This window comes from Schistocerca gregaria, chromosome 11 (assembly GCF_023897955.1).
Source record: "Schistocerca gregaria isolate iqSchGreg1 chromosome 11, iqSchGreg1.2, whole genome shotgun sequence".
NCBI lineage: Eukaryota > Metazoa > Arthropoda > Insecta > Orthoptera > Acrididae > Schistocerca > Schistocerca gregaria.
The window spans coordinates 146,964,827-146,989,552 of record NC_064930.1 but is presented as its reverse complement, the minus strand read 5'-3'; the positions used below and the strand labels follow the sequence as shown (position 1 = coordinate 146,989,552).

General features: G+C 40.4%; 1 protein-coding gene across 1 annotated transcript in view; it reads right to left on the bottom strand.

Moving 5' to 3' along the window:
* The window catches only part of LOC126295071 (5'-AMP-activated protein kinase subunit gamma-2-like), a gene marked incomplete at its 5' end in the record, with an annotated part of 207,609 nt that overhangs the window by 3,262 nt on the left and 179,621 nt on the right, over positions 1-24,726 (bottom strand). Inside the window, 5 exons of the mRNA XM_049987317.1 lie at positions 3,395-3,517; positions 9,328-9,421; positions 13,986-14,132; positions 17,539-17,742; positions 20,594-20,772. Of these exons, the coding sequence (XP_049843274.1) occupies positions 3,395-3,517; positions 9,328-9,421; positions 13,986-14,132; positions 17,539-17,742; positions 20,594-20,772 (747 nt within the window). The remainder of the gene's footprint in view (positions 1-3,394; positions 3,518-9,327; positions 9,422-13,985; positions 14,133-17,538; positions 17,743-20,593; positions 20,773-24,726) is intronic.

Sequence of the window (24,726 nt, the reverse complement as noted above, 5' to 3'; positions counted from 1 at the left end):
TTTAATTGTTCATTGATACATAGAAAGAATGTAAGTGAATGTAAATAATGGATTACATAGAGAGACTGAGCCAGACAGATGCGGATCAAGTAAAAATGTGATACAATAAAACAAAGGGGGAGAGGGAGAAAAGGAGGGGGAGAGGGTGGAGGGGGAGAAAAGGAGGGGTAGAAAAGGAGGGGTAGAGGGTGGAGGGGGAGAAAAGGAGGGGTAGAGGGTGGAGGGGGAGAAAAGGAGGGGTAGAGGGTGGAGGGGGAGAAAAGGAGGGGTAGAGGGGGGAGAAAAGGAGAGGAAGAGGGGGAGGGGGAGGGGGAGGGGGAAAGAGAGAGAGAGAGAGAGAGAGAGAGAGAAACCATCTCTGAAGATTAAAAGTTTTCTGCACAATGTTACGTTCTGTGATTCAAAACGAAACACATGAGATGCAACAAAATTCCTTCTGTGACACTACGGCAGGAAATATGGCTTGCCTGTTTCTGCATCACACACATTGCTTGTTGATTCCCCATATCATATATACACCCCAGCCAGTAAAAAAGAAAAAAAAAAATTGTCAATGTGTAATGTGATCTAATTCTTCCCAGCTGTCACCCCAATATAAACATTTTCACCATAATATTCTGAATGTTGTCATTTAGAAGAGCCTGCCAAAAAGATTTTATAACATCTACTCTGGATATAGTACAGGGAACGCAAAATAGCAATAGCGAGAAATAATTTCTGATGAAGAGAAATTTGTTGACATTGAATACAAACTGGAGTGTTCGGAAGTTTTTCAAGAAAGACTACGATGAGCTGAGAGTACAGGCGCTCATAAAGACAGACGTACAAATTAAACAATTGAAAAATTCACTCAGTTGCCGGAGTCATTTGTGCAAGTTGTGAGTGTGTGATTGTCGTACAATTTTGATGAAGGTCTCACTGGCCCGAAAGGTATACTTGCGACAGTCTTTTTGTTGTGCCTATCTGCTATATGGTGATTAGCAACTTTCCTTTTCACAGACAGACACATGAAACGTATTAATGTTAACAATTGTTTAATTACTTCATTATGATATCCAATGCTACAAGCTGGGTAATGGTTCGAGATGAACAGTGTGTTTGGAAGTAGTATCAAATAAATTTAAGTGTGAATGCAATTGTGATAAAAAATGAGAACGCTGAAAATGACAACTGCCCCAAGTAGATTTGTGACTCCGTAGAAAGAGTAGAAAGAGGCTGCCAGCCAAACACAAAATTTTTTTAACAGACTATAATGTCAGATAAAGCAGCAAAAATAGACATACCACAATGCTCATCATGTTTCTACTGGGAAACTCTAGAACTGTCAAGATGGAAATAAAGTGAAGTATTTGCCTTTACTACGATTTTGTTCTTTCCTTACCAACTTTCATGAAGCAGGAAGTAATGTGATAACTACCCTCAAACATTACAGTTTGCAGCACATAAATATGAGACAGTGCACTGTGGTGGAAATAGTGGCAGCTTGCTGCAAATATTCGGAAGCGTAAAACTGCACTCACAAAATCTGTAAATAGTGGACCCGCATAAATACTGGGATGAGCCAATTACTGGAGCACATGGAACAACCACACAGGGGCCCAGTCGTATGTAAGGCAAGTGTCCCATTTTAGCATATTGCTCAAGTGTGTGGGACCCATACCAAATATGGGTACAGGCAGACATTTGAAGTTCAGAAAGAAAGCAACACAAATGGTCACAGGTTTATTTGAATCTCAAGAAAGCATCACAGAGATGCTGAAGACTCTCGACAAACATTTGAAAATACTGATTATCTCTTGAAATTGAATGTAGGAATATAACAGAACCCACAACATTTCGGTCCCAGACAGATTGAGAAGACAAGATTCACTTTCAGAATGAGATCCTCACCCTGCAGCGGAGTGTGCGCCGATATGAAACTTCCTGGCAGATTAAAACTGTATGCCGGACCGAAACTCTAACTCGAGACCTTTGCCCTTCGCGGTAAAGTGCTCTACCGACTGAGCTACCCGAGCACGACTCACGTCCCGTTCTCACAGCTTTACTTCTGCCAGTATCTAGTCTCCTACCTTTACAGAAGCTCTCCTGCAAACCTTGCAGAACTAGCACTCCTGAAAGAAAGGATATCGCGGAGACATGGCTTAGCCACAGCCTGGGGGATGTGTCCAGAATGAAAGGCTAAGGTCCCGAGCTCGAGCCTCGGCCCAGCACACAGTTTTGATCTGCCAGGAAGTTCCGTATCAGCGCACACTCCGCTGCAGAGTGAAAATCTCATTCTGGAAACATCCCCCAGGCTGTCGCGAGGTACTGGCAGAAGTAAAGATGTGAGGACGGGGCGCGAGTCGTGCTTCGGTAGCTCAGATGGTAGAGCACTTGCCTGCGAAAGGCAAAGGTACTGAGTTCGAGTCTCAGTCTGGCACACAAATTTAATCTGCCAGGAAGTTTCAAGATTCACTTTGTTACATCCTGTACAGAGAAATCGAACCAATCATTCTTCCTGCATTTCCTAAGCAAATGCAACGGGAAGAAGTCGTCAGACATAGTTGTGTAGCAGCAAAGTATAAGCTTGGAAACCAAGTCACAGGATCAAATTCTGAACAGACCACAGATTTATCAATTTGCCTCTCAACATAGCATTCACCTCTCAACGATGTGGAGATTCACCAGAAATGACAAGTAGCTCAAATTCTGTGTCAGGCTGTAAGTCTCATTTCACCAGTTTAACTGGGGTATGTGTTAGGGATATGCAAGTCGCCAAAGTGGTGTCCGACTGAAAGATTTGCAACCAGACGTTAACCCACACAAAATAATTATTACTGAAAGAAGCTGTAATAAGTGGAGCGACAGGACGTACTCACTGCCGTACAACCGACAGCGCTTTGCAGAGTGCGGATGTAGGTAGAGATGTAAACATGCATCATCGGCTCAGGTGTCCTACACAGAAACCTAGTGACACACTCAAAACCACAGGTCTTCTACAACTACACAGATATTGAAATTAAATACAAAATGAAAATACAAACAATGCATATTTCAGACCGCACCTATGTCAGGAAAAGACCGAAACCTACGACCTCACTTTTTGTGTGTAATGCTCTCACCAGCCGAGCTTTACAGATGCTACTCACGATCTATCCCCCGCAGTAGTTCTCTACTACTTCACAGACAGAACAGCACAGGCAGTAGAGTACTGCGTGTGGACATCTAATCACGAGTTCCGGCACACAGTTTTAACCACCCCAGAAGAGCTAGAACAGCAGAGGGTACATATAACACTCGCAAGACACCCCGGAGAGTGTGTAAACGACTGAAATCACTACTAGTGCCCTCCCCCTCACAGCACGTGTGGCCATTTGCCTCAGTCCCCTCGTCGGTGACGGGGCACCGGACGTACCGCTGCAGTCGTCTTCCTCCGGTATGGAGGCCTCCGACGTTGACGCGGCCGACGACGACTGCTGGAGTTGGTGCTGGTGCTGGCGCAGCGACGTGCCGCTCATGCCCGCCGCGATCTCCTCTCCTGCACGAGTTGTAACGAAACTGCTCAGTTTTTAATTAACAGTACACTATTCTAATAAGCAACACAATACATTTATATTTCATGCTCAAAATTTTTTATACACTTAATAATAATAATAATATCCAAACAAATTCAAGTAATATCACATCACAGCCAATACAGATTAAGCGTGGAATATACCAAGGAGACTCATTAAGTTCGTTCTGGTTCTGCCTCGCTCTGAACCCACTATCCAACATTCTAAATAATACAAATTATGTATACAATATTACTGGAACATACCAACACAAAATCACACATTTGCTATACATGGATGATCTAAAACTACTGGCAGCAACAAATCAACAACTCAACCAATTACTAAAGATAACAGAAGTATTCAGCAATTATATAAATATGGCTTTTGAAACAGACAAATGTAGGAAAAATAGCATAGTCAAGGGGAAACACACTAACCAAGAAGATTACATATTGGATAACCACAGTAACTGCATAGAAGTGATGGAAAAAACAGATACCTATAAATATCTAGGATTTATTTTATTTATTTTGTTGTGTATGATTGTGTTGATTGTTGTTGTTGTTGTTTTGACTTGTGGATTATTTGGTGGTCTATGCAAGAGTGGTCTGATGCCTGTATTTGTGTTTTTGTATTCTATATATGTCAGCTCAAATGTTTCTTCTATATCTAACATGTGTGTCACTTCGTGTTCTATTTGTGCTTGTTCTGGTGGCTGTCTTAAGATTGTGTTTTCCTCTGATTGTTTAATTGATGCGTGTTGTTCTTTGTTTGTTTGCTCTGGGATGTGAGAGTCCTGTATTTTCTCCTTCTTCTGATTGCACATTATTTTGTTCCAGTATTTGTTGTACTTGTTGTTTGATGTTTTCTAATTCTGACTGGGGTATCCTGTTATTTTTTATTATTACACAGATCTGATCAGTTAGTCGTCATTCTGCTAAAAATTTTAATCCCGGATATCTGGCAATAAATGTTGTGTACACTTGTGATCCGTATCCAGTTGTGTTGGTTCCTAGGTTTGTTGCTTGGTAATAACAGAACATGAAGTGTTGATTAACTTCATCTGACCATCTCATCCTCTTCCTTTGTTTTCCTTCTAGGGTGGTTGCAGGAAGCATATCCTGCAAAACACCTCTATTTGGATTTAAATTCTTTTCCGTGTGGCTAGCAGTGTCGTTACCATTGTGGACGGGCATAGGGTTCAAGCGTCGTCCCCGACCGTGACGGCACTTGTCCGAGGCTTCATTAGTTGTGTCCTGAACCAACTAATCACACTAATAGGGGGGTTAGCCCTATAAGTGGTTTGTTCTTTTCGTCGCCTTTTATGACTGGCAGAACATACAGGATGCCTATTCTTTTCCCGGGCCTCCACAGGGTTTATTATTATTATTATTATTATTATTATTATTATTATTATTATTATTAGTTTGCAAACATTTGTAACACACAATCACAACAAACCTGTAAAGTAAATTAATTTGTTTACAATAAACATTTCTGTTTTTAAAATATTTTGAACAGTTTTTATCATAAACGCTTTGATGTAAAGTTTTGGCAGGAATTTTAGTGTGACCAGGTTGTATGAGGAATGTGTTCTAAGTCTGACCTGATGTCATTTGGATGTAATGCGGAGACACAAAAATATGTGGAAGGGTTAATTCGACAGCCTGCGACATTCTATTTAATTATGTTTATGGTCTAAAGTGAACTCTGGCATTTTTTTTTTTTTTTTTTTTGGTAAGTAGCATCTGCCTGCTACAGAAAATGGGCCAACAATGACAATGAATACTAATGGACAACCAACACTAGATATGTAACAACACATCTCTCATTTATTATAACTACGATTTAGATCTGTGAATGATCCAACTCTTCCAAGTGAGGTTTTAAAAATAAAATTGCATTTCTAAACAGCCATTACAGAAAAGTAATACAGGAGGCAGGTTAGAGGTTCAAAACATATATAAATACAAGACATTTATATTTTCTCTTACTTATACTTGTTATCTGAATGTGTCACTCATACTTTTCTCTTAAAGAAATACGAGGGTCACTCCAAAAGAAATGCACACTATTTTTTTTTAAATACATCTTTTAGTCTACATGTTTGAAAGTTTTTCAGTGTGTACATACATCCTTTAGGGACAATATTTTCATTTCTCCACATAATTTCCATCCCTCTCAACTGCCTTACGCCATTTGGAACCAACGCCTGTATACCCACACGGTAAAATTCTGGACCAACCTGTTGGAGCCACTGTTTGGCAGCATGCACAAGGGGGGAGTCATCTTCAAACCTTGTTCCACGAACAGTCATTCAGTTTCCCAAAGAGATGACAGTCACACGGAGCCAGGTCAGGCGTGTGTTTCACTGCTGTCCGCCCGAGTTTTGTGATAGTTTCCACGGTTTTTTGACCAACATGTGGGCATGCATTGTCGTGCAACAGCAAAAGATACTGCTTTTGCCGATGTGGTCGAACACGACTCAGTCGAGCTCGAAGTTTCTTCAGTGTCGTCACATATGCACCAGAGTTTATGTTGGTTACACTTGGCACAATGTCCACAAGCAAGAGTCCTTCGGAATCAAAAACACCGTAGGCGTAACTTCTCCAGCAGAACGTGTGGTTTTGAATTTGCATGTGCCACTCCACTGATTGCCCCTTCGTCTCTGGTGAAAAATGATGGGGCCACGTTTCATCACCTTTCACAATTCTTTCAAGAAATTCATCTCCACCATGCTCGTACTGTTTCAAAAGTTCGCTGCATACCGTTTTTCTTGTTTTTTTGTGAGCCACTGTCAACATCCTGGGAACCCACCAGGCACAAACCTTTTTTAACGCCAACACTTTCAGTATTCTGCAAACACTTCCTCCCCCTATCCCAACGTAGGGTGACAATTCGTTCACTGTGATGCGTCTGTCAGCAGTCAACAATTCGTTAACTCTCTGCACATTGTCTGCAGTGTGTGCAGTACGAGGCCTGCTGCTGTGAGGACAATCCTCAATATTGTCGTGCCCGCTTTCGTCTCGTAACCGATCGACACCAGCATCTCCGTACGCCTTGTTCAACCTCTTTTGGATGTTTCCCACTGTCTCGTTTTCACAGGACAGGAATTCTATAACAGCACGTTGCTTCTGACGAACGTCAAGTATAGCAGCCATCTCGAAGACATGCTGTGACGGCGCCACTCACGGGAACAGGTTGAACTGAGTTATAAAACAAGTGGGAAGGATGTATTTACACACTGTAAAACTTTCACACACGCACAATGAAAACTGTATTTTTACAAAAATAGTGTGCATTTCTTTTAGAATGACCCTCATACAAGTATTGTGCCACTGTGGTATAATAGAATCCAGAATTTAATCTAGAAAATCAAAGCGCAAATAAAAAATGAACCAATTTAGAGTGACAAGAAATGGTTAATAGTACGCAATAGCAATTACTACTGAATCCATTTGCACTTTTTTATTCTCATTTCTTTCACGATCTGCCATCTATAGATCATAATAAAGTGGGGTCACAGAAGTCGTGGGACACTGCCCGATGTGTCAGACCACCTTTTCACTGGCATAGTACATCAACTCAACATGGCACATAATCAGCAAGTCGTCTGAAGTCTGAGCCCTGCTGCCTCTCTAGCAATCCATTATCCCGGAAAGTGTTGCCTGTACAGAATGTTGTGCACAAACTGACCTCTCGATTATGCCTCATAAATGTTTGACAGCATTCACGTAGAGTGTTCTGGACAGTGCACTGTACAGTTCAGGAGTAATCACTGAATGAAAATGGTTATGCTCGGTGACTTTGAGACCATTTGTTGCTGTTCACGGACTTCGTTTTCCCGAATGACAGTGGGACCTTTATGGATGACAATGCACAAAGTCACGAGGCCATAGTTGTTCGTGACTGGTTTGAAGCACATTCTGGACAATTTGACGGAACGATTTGACAGAATTCTGCAAGTACATTCAGTGGCCTATGTGTATACTGTTTATGACATGCTGTCTCCTAAACTGTGAGCCGTACAATGATTTAATTTTGCACTTACAATCAGTGGTATATATACAAACTGACTAAAATTTGTTGCAAATACAGTTGGTAGTGTAGTAGTAATAACTTACAATGTCGTATCTCATATGGTACTTTTACTGCATAAATAGCAGGAAGCAGTTTTTGATAAACATTTTTCCTTTCATCATTTTGTTGGGGTTCTCAGTGAGGAAAAAGAAATTCATAAGGGTTTGAAATCAAGTGTAAAGTTTGTTGCAAGTCACTAAGTGCTTCCATTTACAAATACCGGATCTATGAAGTCTGGGAATACATGCATCACAGGCTATGCTCTTCTCCATCCCCACCTTCATCTCTTTGACAGGTGAATTGTTCTTACCCATGCAGTAATTATTGCTTTCAATCAAAGTAATCGGTGAACTGTAGGCAATTAGTTAATCTCACTGACAGAGGGGCATAGCCACAACACAGGTAAAAAAAAAATGTCGTGTGTCTAGGGCCTCCCGTCAGGTAGACCGTTCGCCGGGTGCAAGTTTTTCAATGTGACACCACGCCACTTCGGCAACTTGTGTGTTGATGGGGATGAAATGGTGATGATTAGGACAACACAAAAGCCAGTCCCTTAGCAGAGAAGATCTCTGACCCAGCTGGGAACCGAACTGGGGCCCTTACGATTGGCATTCTGTCACACTGACCACTCAGCTACTGGTGGTGGACACAGCATAGGTGACAGTATATCAGAGATCACACACGAATTTAGGTTTCCTAGGCCAATGGTGTATACGACGGACGTCAAGTACAGCAAAGAGAATGATTCCACATGTGTAAACCACCGTACAGTACGACCATAATTGTCAGAGTGACAGACGTCAGACCCACAGGTACTGATGACAATCTACTGTGGATCAAGTTGGTGCCAGTTTGGAACAGGGACAGCAGGAACTTGTTTCCTGGTGGAATGGCACAGATAAAAATGCACCTCACAGGTTTCAACATGTGAAGAACGACTTGTGTCAATGTAATCTCATAATTATTGATAGGGACCAGAAAATTACATGAAAAATAATGCAAAATTAGTGCTTTTTTGCAAAATAATGCAAAATTGGCAGTTTTAATGAGATACAACAAAATTTGTAATTATAAATTTGAGGATGGCAGTTCACTAATGTTTATAACGGATAGTTGTTAAATGTTAAAACTTTATTTTAACGTCTAATCCCGACAAGATTGATAATATTAAACTGACACCTCATTTCCTACATTACAAACTTCAATGTGATGACAAAAATTGCCCCAAAATTGGGGAAACAACAACGAATGCTACCAGAAAACACTGAATTAGGAAAAAAATTATCCCTTTTGAGAAAAAAAACGAATTTGGGAAAAATATTATCTAATTTGAAAAAAAAATGAATTTAGAACAAAAGTGAATTTGACAAAAAAACACTCAATCTGACAAACACCATTGAACTTGACAAACAACATTGAGAAAATTGTAGCACAAGGTACACAAAAAATAAAACCAAATTTAGGCAAAAATAACATTGAATTTGGCAAAAAAGAACATTATATTTGGCAGAGAATGATAGCAAACAGGGCAAAAAATAAATCAAACTTGGCAAAAGTATTAACTGGTCTGGAAAAAATAATAACTAATCTGGCAAAAAAACACTAATTTTGACAACAAAATGAGTCAATTTTTTTTTCATGTCCCTAATTATTGGCCAGTCAGAGCAATCGAGTGTACTACTACTGTGTGCTGTGAGCTCGCAGCACTCACCGCAGGGCCGCAGCACCAGGAAGAGCAGCAGGTCGGACAGCGAGATGATGCCGATCACCTTGTCCTCCTCGTCCACCACCACCAGCCTGTGGACCTGCCGCAACACACAAAACGCGTGACTCCGCTGCCGCTCACAGACTCACACGAGCAGCTGAATAAAAAATAATCAGATATGGCCATACAACGAGATGCGTAAGGTCTGCCTCTGAAACAAATGTTACTTTCCAGGTCATCAATGCTACGTGAAAGGGGAGGAGGTGAGGGAGGGGGCAGCAAGACATTTCAGATCCTGGACAGTGTGCTGCATGGCAGCATTAACTAGTGAGTGGACTAATTACCAAACCGGCAAATTTTTTTTTCACATTGGCAGAATACACTTAATCTAAGATACTGTCAAAACATTAGCTGCTAAGTCAGACTGGAAGAGTTTTCTTAAATAAACAATGTTATTTCTATCTGTAAAAAAATGATGCCAGTATTTGAAAATTAAGTCTCGAGCAGGTGCGCCATTTTTTATTGTGTGCAGCATACCTCGTATACATGTAAAGAATAACTGTCCTCGTATTACCAAGGTAATCGTGTACGGAATGGTGCAAGACAACATTATTTGTGTTTGGCGCACTTTATACACTCGGGTCCCTGCAAGAGGATTAATATTTCAATTTTATAAAAAATAAAAATTTAAATACCTGCTTGATCTGTGCATCTTAGCTCTTTTATTACTGTCTTAATGATTTCCTGTTTGGATAATGTATCTGTAAGGTTTTTCTAGCTTTCAGGAATGATTTAATGTTGAAGGTAAAGAAACACAACACTTTCTTACTTCTAAGTCTCTTGATTGTTGGTGTGTGCTCCCCAATGCTACCAATGAGACTCAAATCCACAAGTTCACAATTATAAGAATCATACACCACACACTCGATTAGTGGAAATTTCTTGGTAACCTCCAAAGTTTCTGTATCTAATAATACTCTGAAATTTTTTACTGTTTGAAGGTGGTGATTTTTCAAGCTTTTTTTTATAATTGCAATATGCAGCTTTAAGAAATTTATGCCTAGGCACTAACTTCAAATGCAGAAAGTATGGAGAAAATCAAAGAGCCAGCCATAAGGTGTTGCTACGCTTTTGGAAGTAGGTACTACTTATGTATTAAGCTATCTTATTACTGACTTACGCTAAACGAAAGTTTAAGATATTCAAATGTATGAACAGCCATCAATGAGTTTCTTTATCACACTTTAGCTATGTAGTTTTTATTTCAAAAATCGTGTACAGTCACAGCCTCTGCAGTGTCGTGCTCCAATTGTCGCGCTGTTAATGGACAGCATGACAATGGCTGAGGCTGCTCTCTGTTCCGTAGTGAAACACACCTGTAGAAACTGTTAGAAAGTGCCAAGAAATAGGCTGTTCTTAATTGTTTTCATAAACTTACAGAGGTAATCGGCTTTATAGTTTTCCCTGGGCTGTACATACTGTACTCGATTACCAAGTATCGCACGGAGTGGTCGCACGGTTTGAGGCACTGTGTCACGGATTGCACGACCCCTCCTGCTGTAGGTTCGGGTCCTCCTTTGGGCGTGCGTGCGTGTCTGTGTGTGTGTGTGTGTGTGTGTGTGTGTGTGTGCGCGCGTGTGTGTGTGCGCGCGTGTGTGTGTGTGCGCGCGCGTGTGTGTGTGCGCGCGTGTGTGTGTGTGTGTGTGTGCGTGCGCGTGCGCACTGTTCTCAGCATAAGTTATTTTAACTAGTGTGTAGGTCTAGTGACCGATAGCCTCAGCAGTTTGCTCCTTTAGGAATTCACACACTTTTGAACATTTGATTAGCAAGTCTATATTGAACGTGCAGCGCAGTTGGTCACATAATGGAACGTGAAGCTACTCCGTTAATTTGTGTGTCGGTTCAAATCTCCCCACTACTTTTTTATCGTTCAATTTGAAATACCTACATCTCATAATTATAAAACTCATCATCATCTTCTGTGAATAATGTATGTCTTCTTGTTTCTGATTATATATTGGATGTGAAATTCCTGTTTCCACTTCAAATACAAATTCTTAATTATCGATGGTTTATGAAAGACTGTTCATAAAATTTTGATTATATTAAGAAACAATTTAATTTTTTAAGTAAAAATGAAAAACCAAACCCTCTATTTGGAATATGTCCACCATTTTATACCACAGAGGTAGATAGGTATCATAGAAACATGAAAATCAATTATTTTCACAGCACCGAGCACATAATACAAATGCTGCATTTTTACATTTGCACCTCTATTATTACAAAATTAACCCAACAGAACTGATGTGGAGCTAAGCTGCAGGATTTGGGCTGAGAAGTAACAGGACTGTTAAAGCTGCCAGACATACTGGAACTAACGCACGCAGCTTTTTCACACGTCACTGCTGAACGCTGGCAAAATATACGATGACTCATCATAAAAGAAGAACAGGGTGTTTACATGGACGAGGAAAAAAAAGTTCCCGGATTTTTCCCTGATCTCACGGTTAAAAACACACTTTCTCCCGGGTGAAAATACACTTTTTCCGTGTTAAGTGACAGTACACTCTTCCTCGCCACTCTAAAACTCATCAATCCTTCGAATGTATATGGATTTATATACCATCATAGAATTTCCCAGCACTTTAGAAAACAAAACTCAGGGTGGGGGAGGGGGGAGGGGGGGGCAGAGGCGGCATGTTTTGAAAGACCTTTTATGTGCTGTTATCAGCTGCCGAGATCACGTGACACGAGTTATGACTGGCTTACAAAATCGCATCGCAATCTCGATGTCAATGCACTGGAAAGTGACATGCGGTCTATGGTGGTAGAATTCAAATTTATACCTTCATAATACGGAAACATGCAGCATACGTTTTGTTGCACAACAAAAAGAAGTGTCACCACCCGTCTGGGTGAACATAAAAGGAATTGCCGCCTCAGACATATTGATGATAAATCGGCTGTAGCGGAACATGTGTTTCAGGGAGGTGACCGCAAAATAAAGTTTAGTGAGTTGACCGTCACAGCAAAGATGTCGCATTATTGTGTGCTAATGTACAGAGAGGCCATCGACATTGCCAAACACTGCAATAATTTTAATAGAAAAGATGGAGGCATTAAGCTGGATAAGATATGGATGTCAACATTGCAGCAACAGCGTGACAATCTATTAGTTTCAATTGAGAAAGTTGGCAGTATCAGAGATCACAGCACAGCCGACATCACGTCATTGGCAGCGGCGCCCTCTGGCTAGCTCATATATACGGCGCTCACTAACGCTGTCGTTGCAGTTCGCCGATTGTCCTCGGAGGATGCCATCCGCAGTTGAAGGTGAAACGTCAGGGGACATTATTATGTATGGACCACAGCATCTCAGCCCAGAAATGTTAAGTGATGACAACACCTGCTGTGAAAGCCTTCATTCTATTGGCTTTAGAAAGTTCATTTTTTACCTTTTAAAGTCTGCTTTGTGGACGAAGATGGAAATCTAACAGTGGGACATTTTGTGGAAGAGAATGAGCTCACCAGCATATCTGAATTTGTAAAAGATTAAAGCACAAATGGAAACTCAGAATCGTCATACACAAATCTTCTATAGACAAACAATGGCTAAAATTAAAAATCAGTTAAATGAATGCGAAACAGTGTTGCATGAACAGCACTAAGTAAATCAGGTTTCAACTAACCTCTATTCAAACAAATTCTAACTTATTGGTTTGCGTAGGAGCCTATGCCATTTCGTGTGAAGGTAGACAGACTTACAGGGGAGCTTTGTTAACGGACAACGAGCAGATAAACCTATGCAGGCCCCATACTACTTGATTTATTAGTTGTTTCCCTTTCATTAGATGCAAGTACCATCAGATGTTCACTGCAGTGACAGTAACCCCAAGGTGCCACATTTAGCACCACCATTAAGGCAGGACTTTTTAAATTTTTATGATAATTATGTCGGTATTAGGGCCACGAATGTTCTCTGCCTGATGAGAGAAACTATTAATAAAACAAACAATATCTGTACATTTATTGTTAAAAGTTACTATACCCCTGCATTTAATGCCTACAATTCCTTGTTTTGTTAACAACGTAAACCAAACAGTATCTGTCGACAGCATTGTGTCGCGAGACGACCGCAGATTAGAGTGGAACAGAAAATGTAAATTGAGCTGTAGTGCCAACTTGTAATGTGTAAAAATGTGGCTTAGCAAAGAATAATTGCAATGACTTCACTCTTCAATAGACCAATACAAGGTAGCAGTAATCTATTGTGTCAATTATTAATTATTTCTAGTGCTGCTCAAAAGTGTACACATAATCCTAAACATGAATTATGTTTCCATCTTTCTTATAATTCACCATCCCAGTTCCACACTTATTTTTACGATGTCTATACACTACTAGACATTACAATGTCCCACATAAAATAACATAACCATCATAACCAGAATCATACTACCGGCTGAAACTAATAGTCGTAAAAATTGAAGTGCGACTGAGACATTCGAAAAATCCATCTTTTAATTTTTCTTAGATTAACCACTTGACGTTTAACATGTGTAATACGTGCCACGCGGACGAACGACAACATCCGAATGGTCCGTAAAACGTTACTCGATCGGCACAACTCGATCGTCTCCTCCTCTCCCCCACCCACTCACCTCGGCACGCACTATCCTTTCCATGACGGTGGCCAACGTCTCGTCCAGTCGACACTTGTGGACGCCCTCGAACCACTCGTTGCGGTGCTCGTTTGCCTCGCGCAGTGACACGTCCAGGTTGTTGTACGTCTTTTCTGCTGCCAGGTTCTGGGTGGACAGAAATACATTTGTCAGTTAGTTAGTTACTCGCACTTGCACATTTCATGAGTGACTCGTGCAATACATCAGGATAGTTTTGAACAAATCACGCGCCAATCCACTCTGTCTTCAAATAAATCGGACAATGCTGAGAAAATGAGGCTCCAAAAATAGCAGATCTTGTATGTTATTTGCAAAGTAAAATTATTGGTGGCAACTGAAGTAGAGGGGCTGTACAATGCAGGCTAGTTACTGCAATGTCTAACATAAATTTAAGATACATGTGTTGATGTATTCAGTATACCAGGTGTACCGGTATGAAATGAGCATTAAGGTACAAATGTGTCAACAGGGAACATTTGTTGTGAATGAGCCTTAATTTTTTTTGTTTGGTTGGTATGCCATCTATCAAAGATACTTAGTATACATCAAGTCATGGAACAATCATCATCATATGTTTTCACTGTGTTAACAGTGCCGAATTTTGTACCAGAAAGTGATGATTTGCAGAAAGCATTAATTTTTTGTTTTCATTTGCAGAGTTGCATCGAATGCTTGTCAAGGCATGTGGGGATCGTGCTCTATCAGAAGCAACGTGCAAAGGGTGGTTTCAATGGTTCAAAAATAATGATTTTGATATGAGAAATGAAGAACGTGGAAGACCACCAAAAAAGTTTGAAGACGTCGAATTGCAAGCAATATTGGATGAAGATGATACTTTGAGTCAGAAGCAAATGGCAGCAATGCTAAATGTTTCACAACAAATAATTTCTGAGCATTTGAAGGCTATGAGAAAGATCAAAAAGTGTGGAAAATGGGTGCCACATGAATTGAAAGAAAGACAGATGGAAAACAGAAAAACCATTTTCAAATTTCCTTCAAAGACGTGAAAGAAAATCAATTTTGCATCAAACTGTTACTGGAGATGCACAATGGATTTATGTTAAGAATCCTGAACGGGACAACCATCAACATCGACTGCAAAACCAGATCGATTCGGCAAGAAGACAATGCTCTGTGTCTGGTGGGATCAGAAAGGTGTGGCGTATCGTGAGCTTCTAAAACCTGGTGGAATTGTGAATACTAAATGCTACAGACAACAAATGATCAATTTGAACTATGCATTGATCGAAAAAAGATGTGGATGGGCCAGAAGACATGGCAAAGTAATTTTTTTACACGACAATGCACCTGCACACAAAGCAAAACTGGTTCAGGATACAATCAAAACACTCGGCTGGGAGCTGCTACCTCACCCGCCGTATTCACCAGACTTGGTCCCTTCTGACTACCATCTGTTTTCATCAATGGGACACGCTTTTGCTGAGGAACACTTTGATTTCAACGAAGAAGTCGAAAATGGGTGTCCGATTGGTTTGCTTCAAAAAACGAACACTTCTATTGGCGTGGTGTCCACAAATTGCCAGAAAGGTGGTTGAAATGTATAGAAAGCAATGGTTAGTACTTTGAATACAATGTTTTTACCTTTCAATTAAAAATTGGTGTTTCATTTTTGTGAAACACTGCTAATTTCATACCAGTACACCTGGCAGCAAAACAGTTCAGAGAAGAAAAGAGTAGCGATAAATGGGTAGATGAGAAATTGATGAGGAGGTACTCAACTGAATTGGGGAGAAAAGTTTTGTGTGTGTGTGTGTGTGTGTGTGTGTGTGTGTGTGTGTGTGTGTGTGTGTGTGTGTGTGTGGGTGGGTGGGCGGGCGGGGGGGGGGGGGGGGGGGCAAAATACACATAAAGTAAGCAGATTGCAGATTGAAATGATGGATGTAGATTACAGTAGCTACACAGAGAAAAAAAAGGAATTTCAGAGGCTACACTAGTGTGGAGAGAGACGTGAAACAACAGGCAACAGTCAGAATGCACCTATAACGGAAAAGCAACAGTTTCACATGACAACTACAGGTTGTGAAATACACCTAGTTTGTGGCTAAGAAGTGTTAACTTCCTGTGTTTTGTGTTTTTATTTACTTCCATGTAGTTTAAGAAAAGGTTACATATCCAGCATTTAGAATTTTCCTACAGTCTTGAGAACTGGACACACGAGAATGTCGCAAAATTCGACAACACTGTTTGTAAATGGTTAAATCCTCCGTGTTGTTTGAACGTGGTAATACATATACGGTTGCTGCAACATATTAGAGAAATTTCACCAGTGACTAACAATCAGCCACATTTTTACATCACTCAAGTGTCACGATTGCAGCAATCCGAAATCAAAACCTCTGAATGAAGCTTGTGAATGCAGGAGATGGAGTTTTGCTTTGTAAACTACATACTCTAATTAACAAGTGAATGAAAGACAAAGAATTATTTTGTTCTTAAAGGAATGCATGACGAGTTCTGAAACTATAAGATACAAATGAATGAGTCTTGTACGTCAGTTATTTATTCAATCACTACACATTTCAGTGGTTCACACCATCAGCTTCAGGTGGAGCATTACGTACGAGCGTCACTCAGTAACTATACAGACAAACATATACACAGAATGTAACACCTAATATAGGGAACTGAAGCATTTGTTAAGTCTCAGTCAGCAACCTTCCAAAGAATGTTAGTCACTTGCTCGATTAATATCTACATAAATGTAGCGTCTTAAGGTCTCAGTTACAATGGCGTAGCCCCTTGAAGGAAGTACTTGTGAAGAACAGCATTCAGTGAACTGGTTATTAGGATTCCATGGCTTAATTGGCAGATACGGAATTCCAATCCCAAAGAAAGCAGTTGTTGACAGTTGTGAAAATCGCCAAACTACCAGTTTAATAAGCCACAGCTGCAAGATACTAACACGAATTCTTTACAGACGAACGGACACCCCCCTGCCTCTGGCCCCGTATTTAGCACGGCAAAAGGAGCTGTTGCCATCAAGTTACAACAAGAATGAAAAGGTAAAGGAAAGTACAAAATTGGCTTCAATATAAATGTGTGGCATTCTTCACGGAGGGGATACGAAGATTCTTAACAAGATGATGCGGATTATTGGAAAAATAGATGGAGAATTGATAACTGAATAGATTTCATGAGTCACTTTCTCTGTACAGCTATTTGTCTATTTAATTATTACTGAGGCACAGGTAGGCACAACAAAAAGGCAGTCTTTTTTAATGTGCCTATCTGCGACTCAGAATCTCCACTATATGGTGAGTGGCAACTTTTCTTTTCATAATATTGTTACATTCCAACCTGGGTTTTCCATAGCTTAATTATCACTGAATGATATTTGTACATAATGACAATGGTGGTATAAAACAGTGAAGTGAGTAGTGTCTTAACAGATATCTGACGGACAGAGAAAACTGTTTCATTTGTACGGAACGTTGGTGGTCACAAATCATCAGGTGAGGAAAACTTGCAGAACATAAGGGAATACGAGCATTCCGGGCAGCAGGACACTCACGATGACGTCAAACTTGGCGTAGATGTCAGTGAGGCGGCCCTGCTCGTCGACAATGGGCAGGGCGGAGACGCGCCGCCCCACGAACTTGTGCAGCGCCTCGATGATGGACGTATCCTCACGCGCCATCTCGATGTCCGCGTAGGTGCCGATCTGCAGTTCGCGCAGTGTCTTGTTCATGTAGCTCGGCTTCGGCAGGTCGTTGATCTGCAACACGACGTACGTAGCCCGTGACGTGTCACAGACACTGAAATGCACAGACTAGTAGAGAAAGGCAGCGGAAGACACTGTACGAACGGAGGTAGGTATCACCTTCTAGGTTTCGAGAACGAGACCATTTAATTAACTGTTTCCTTACTCCATCTATTATGTTTGCAATATCTTGCTCTGATGTGAAACATAACAGCTTATGAAGGAAAGCATGGGAATATGCTCACTATTTTCATGACTGCAATTTACACAAATTTGACAATTTGTGATTGCTACTTAGCCATTTAGTTTTATGTTCCTTAGATCATTTGCACGACTAATCTTAAATTTCATATTGATGTGTACACACTAATATTTTACAAATGAAGAGTGGAGGTTCCATTTTTTGGCGAAACATATTTTCAGTGCCAGTGAATTCTCAGTACTCTGTTGAATACCCCTAGATTTGATCCAGATGCCAAGACGTGGAGAAAGTCTTTCCACGCATGTTAGAAGATGACACGTGGCCTAGAGATACGAGAAGTGATTTTTGTCGACTACAGTTCTACTAGTTAAAATTGTAATGCTGTATTTCTAATCTTGTGATAATACAAATATGACATAGCGCTTCAGTACTGATAGCACTTGGAAAAAATATTTTGTTCCTATTAGTTTTTTGGAAAGTGACACTTTTGAGAATGTTGCTGTGTACAAAATACAAGTTGATTCATGCACAGTAGGAAATTGGAACCAGCCACTGTTAATAATACTATTTATTTACACAAATAGTGCTTTTACCAGTTTAGAACCAACAGGTTCATCTCCAGTGGGCTGTTTATGTTTATATTGCATTTGTTATTTACATTAGTTGGTGGAAACCATCAACTAACGTAAGCAACAACAGACTGCTGTTCATATGGTTATTACAGGAACCCAAGAACTGATGTTATCAACAACAAGTGTAATATAAATGTGAACAGCCATCTGAAGATGAACCTGTTGGTTCTAAACCTTTAACTGCACTACTTTTGTAAATCAATAGCATTATTAAAAGTGGCTGGTTGCTGTTTTCTTCTTTGCACAAATGAACTTGTAAAAACATCCTTATTGGTACTTACAACTTGTCAGTTTCCTGGTATGTCACATAGAACATGATTAATAAAGTATTTGTTCTCTAATTTGTCTTGTTATTTTTTGTGGTGATGTGGTGAGCTGTATAATTCTGTGGTATATGAATGCATTCTCAAGTTTTTTGATGCAAATCAGTTACATAAACACAAAGATACATCTGTTTTCAGTATTGTGACAAACGTTAGATTTGGCACTTAGAATGTGTTCCATTTCTAGTCCCTAATTCCCCCCGCCTCCTCCACAGATGCGAGTCATTCCTACACACAAAGAGAAGCATTTTTCAGTTTGTTTTCACATTTAACTTTGTTGTCCGTCTGATATTTACCACTGTAAATGTGACAAAATAGTTTTAGTGGCACAATTCACCTCTTAATATGGAATAATGAACATCATTATTGCTTTAGAACTGGAATGCTTTACTTAACAACAAACTTCGTGAGGGAATAAACATATTGCGAATCAGCAATCATAAATGTCTACAAACTGATTGTGCGTGAGGACCACATTTCATCCTTACAGCATTATTACAGGTTTCTGAGGATGAATACTTTCTTTCACAAGGACGATTTGCCCCAGAAAGTTATTCTGTATGATATTATTCAAAGAAAAGAAGCAAACTACAGTAACTTCCTGATTTACCTCTCCCTCATAGTACTCAAAGTGCAAATGTGAATGAATTAAATTTTTTTGTTAATTTAAAAGTGTGATTTTCCCCGTTTGAATCTGGTCAATATAGAAAAAAATTTTGAAGTTACCCACCAAAGTGTTACATGCCATTTAGGAAAATGAGATTCACAGTCCTCGTGTAGTGACAGAATATTGTTAAGTAGCGAGTAGGCCACGGAACATATACCGTACACTGGTGATAGTTTTAGTACGTGCAGATGTTAAACGGAAGGTGTGAAATACAAGAAAATGGCAAGAGGTGGCAACAAATAAATTGCTTCACCTGTTGTGGTATGAGCCTTTTACTGTCAGAGGGTAACCACACTCTTCGAGAATGAAAACAATCGACACGACAGTTTTGTGACAAATGAAATATATTGCAATCTCAATTGACGTGTCGAGCATTTGAGGTGTACCTTGTATGTAAAGTTGCACTCGACTCTCATTCACGAGTCACTTTAATGATCTGTTCACCTGTGCACGGAAATACACCATTTTAAAAGGAAAGTAGGAAATGTGCTTTATTGTGAAACGAGTAGAATGCATCTCATTTTGCTCCGATAACAGCTGCAGAATGCGAAGAAGTCAAACTTTCCTTGGCAGCACACAGGATTTCAGAGGCATTGACAAGACAGTAAACTGTGGCAACCAAATTAAAAGACACGTAAATACATCAGATGTTATGCCAGTTCTCGTAAAGCGTTCCGACTCAGGTTCAACTACAAGGAGTGAGCCAGCAACTACATAAAACCCAAAACCAACAAGAACACTTCACCAGCCAATTATTATTATTATTTCCTCCAGTCTTACACTTATCACCGATTCAGTGCCTCTAGACGAGCGCAATCTGATATTTCGTGTCCCTCTCGTAAGACAAAGCCAGAAAAACACACGCCCACTTACAAGTGTGCGACTTGGTACAAATCCTCGCACTCGACACACGTGTGTAAGCCGTAACTACTATACTTTGCGAGAGAGACTGGCACTGAGGACAGCAACCTGTCCGATTTGACAGTAGTGGAAGCTACCACAACCGACCACCCCGTACGACTCTAATTTAGACGTTACTCACATAGAGGTAGAGGAAGCGCAGAATGCGCTTGTGGGTGAGTATGTAGAGGACATCGCCGGTGGCCGGGTCGATGACGGGCAGCCTGTGGATGCGGTTACGGATGAGCGTCGCGATGGCGTCGTACAGGGACTCGTCCGGGCCGATGTGCACCAGCGGCTTCACCTGGTCCTTCAGCACCTCTGCAGAAAAAACAACACGAACAGCTGTCAGTGACTGCCCGTTTCACTCGTGGTAAACCGGCAGAGCAGTGTGCACTCTGCTAATGCGAGAGAGCTAAGTTGAGGTACGAGTTTCAGCACTGAAGGAGGAGCGTGTCAGGTTACGACTGTTGTAACGATTTGTCAGCAAGAAGTTGCACAGAAGCCGGAGGGGGAGGAGCCGGAGGGGAGGAGCCGGAGGGGAGGAGCCGCAGAGCGAATGTGGCACCACAGCATAGCTTCACAACACACAAAAATGTGTGGTGAAGTCAGTCGACTAGAGTGGATTTCAAGAAACCCGTTACGAGTCTGCCGCTGTCACTGAGAGCCATATCCAGCTGCTTGGTACGTGTGGAATTATGTCAAACATGACCTACTCTGCTGCTGAATGGCTAACTGCCATTGCTGAGGCACAAATAATTTCAGATTGACTAACCAGTTGTGGTCTGGCCAGTTTGCCATTGAAGGTTGTCCCTGGTGCAAACTTACCTTGCAGTTCCCGCAAGTCAATCAAGTGGCACACCTAGGAATTTTGGGGCGCCTCAGTATTACAGTTACACCAGACTGTACATCTTTAATTTCCGAAAAGCTTCCCTGTTACTCAAATGAAGAGTACGCATACTGTCTGTGAGCAATTTGGTTTGTATTATAGTATTTGGAAAGTGGTTTGGGGGCATTCGTGAGGTTGTTCTAGAATGATCGAAAAACTGTGCTCTGTCGAGGTCATCAGCTTATTGGAAGCTCCTCGTGCAGGGTGCTACGGGTTGGTCATTTGTAGTGACAGGAAGACTTTGCGAAAACAACAAAGCGCTAAAAATAAAGTGAAATTGTGGTCGTTTTAGGGCAGTAACGTGAAATCGGAGGTTTTTACGAGGTACTGCGAAAATTGTAATTTTGTCGTCTAAAAATGTTATAAATCTGAGGGCGGCAGAATACTAACATTCTTAACTGATAGTTTAACTTGCTCAAGGCTGAGGTTCATGACAGTCCATTTCCTACGTAACTAACTTTGATGTGAGGCTGAAAACAGCACCGACACTGCCCAAAAGCCACCGCATCTGGCAATGTCATGTGGCATAAAACCCGCGGAATTTGGCTAAAAAAAAAACAATGAATTTTGTAAAGAAATAGGACTGAATTTCGTTAAAAAACGTATTTGGCAAAAACCACTGAGTTTGGCAAAAACTTACTCTTAATTTGACAAAAAAGTAACAACGCATTTTGCAAATAAATGATACCGAACTGAAAAAAATACTGACGAAAGGAAAATGCGAATGTGAGGAAAATAACACTGAATTTGGAGAAAAAGACTCACGGAATCTGACGAAAATGTAAACTGAATTCATCAAAAAACACTGAATTTGGCTAAAAATAGCCACGACTTTGTCAAAAAGTAACACAGAATTTCGTACGTAACTGCCCTGGATTTGGCAAGCAGCACCAAATTTGGCAAAAGCAATGAATTTGGTACAAAACACTGAATTTGGACGATGTACGGTGTAACGTGTGATTGTGACGTGTTGTATGAATCAGATAATGATTATTTTTATCTGAGTTCTTCTTGCAAGCTTTTGAACTGTAATAATGTTAACACAGACTTATTACACCCAACACTTCGGTGCGTCAAATATTTAATTATATTTATTTCCTTTTATTGGAGTTACATTATCGTGCAGATGCGTTATCGCATACTAAACCAAAAACAATATGTGATCATAATCTTTTTGTTGTGGGGTTGAAACCTTAGGGCTCGAATGTATGTGTAGTTATTGGCAGCACATTGGATTGTTAATTTCCGTTGCATGGAGTACGTTTAGTTACAGCTTTCTCTGTAATGGAGCCTACGTGAAAAACATTACATACTAGCGGCAAAATTGACACCAGAAAATGGAAGTAATGGCGGAGATACTTTAATACTTCAGTAAGTGCATAAATTGAACAAGTTATCGTAATTGAACAAGTTATCTCTTACTAATATCTCGGCTGGAAGGGCCGTAATTACCAAAAATAGTTTTACCGATCGTAATGGTGGACAATTGGGCAAGATCGCAACTAATAAAAATTTCAAAAACTGTAGGAATATACACACTACTTATATAAATAATAGTTTCAACAGTAAAAAAAAACATTGTTATATAAAAAAAATTAGATGAATTAATAATTGTTACACTTATTACAGACCTCTTAATATGAAGAATATAAGTGCGTCTTGCTAGGCCAGAGGTGCTACTCGAAAACGTACAACGTCTTCTCTTCTCGAACAAATGAAAATTAGCGAAGTATACATTGTCTTCTTTAATCTTTGCCCGTTTTACTCCATGCTGTTCACAAATTACAGAAGAATGTTAAGTCCTTTTTCCAAGGATATTCGCAGGAAACATACGCCAGGAGACCGCACAAGCAGAAGATTAATTTAGCAAATAACAGCACAGACTGAATTTGGCAAAAAAACTATACTGACAAAAAATAACACCGAACTTGGCCTTAGAATGAAACGATTTTTTCCTGTCCCTAGTCGTTTGTGTATATGTTGAACGGAAATGGAATCAGCACACTTCCCTATAGAAGGTAGTTTTCTCTCTCTCTCTCTCTCTCTCTCTCTCTCTCTCTCTCTCTCTCTCTCTCTCTGATCACATGGCACTCGTCGTTTATCCACGATTTGACAAATTAATTGTATTTACCGCGACCATTGCAAATAACTTTACTGAACAGAAGCAAATAAGAAATGTACCCAGCAAATGATGTTCAGCTACCAGGTCGACATTAGTAAGCATGATTCACTTACTTGTAAGTGTTCGTTTAAAAGATATGAAGAACATAACGTCTTTTTTTTAAAATAGCTCCCTGCATATTTATTTGCTCACTCACTTCCTCTCCTCAAGATCTGTTCGAAAAAAATTCACATGTAAATGTGACAATATTAAAAACCAGACACGAAACGAGAGTTTGCCTTTCTTGCGCTAACGCCCGGGATGACGTACCTGGACGTCTACTTGCTGAAGCTGTCAGTAGATAAACGGAAACAATAAATGGAAACACAAGAGATACTCACAAGCACTAGTCCGCAAATTAACATTCTCCATAGACGAGTAGCATTTGTACATCCTCCTGGTTGGTGTACATTATACTCGCAGAAACCTTCAACTTAATGCTGTTGGCATTCACTTATGTGCATTTTCCTCGTGTTTCCACGTGTTTACTGTCAACTCCAATAAGTGGACAAGTTACGTTGCGCTTGGAAACTACACTATGTGCTCGTACAAAAGAGGTATACACAATTTCGTGTTACGTTTTTAATAACGCAATGTTTACATGAATAGTTGACAGTGGTAAGTTTTTCAACATGTATTTATGACAGGAAGTGAATTAGTAAATAAAAAAAGAATACTGCTGTTCATATCTTCGTTATGAACGGTGTTATAACAAGGGCAATCATGTTGATTAATGTCCTCCTGTCTGGTCAACAATAAGTGTCTCGCACGCCTTTTTCTCATTTTGCTTCTGGACAAAAAGTCATCCTGGTGCGTGGTCAACGTAAGTGGGACATCCTGCATATTATGTACAAGAGATGGACGCTGTGTTTCCGTAAGGTACTATGTTGGCCTCTGTTTCATCAACCAGGTGATTATAACTGAAGTGCAGCTGATCACGGAGGCCCACTCTGGGCTGTAAGTATTGTATGACAGCAAAACTGTTAATGCGTTAATGCAGAACTAATTCATGCTGGGGGAAAAAAAATTAGTTCCAACTTTGGCCGCCATGTGCAAATCTGGCGCTGCACACTGCATGCCGGTATGAAACCCATACTATCATTTGACAAGCCATACTGTGGGTGACCAGTATCGGCTATCGAGAAGGAGACTGTGCCGTGTTATTGGAATGCTTTACGTGAATGGTAGCAATTACAGAGTACTGCCAACTGAGAAAGGTGCGAGG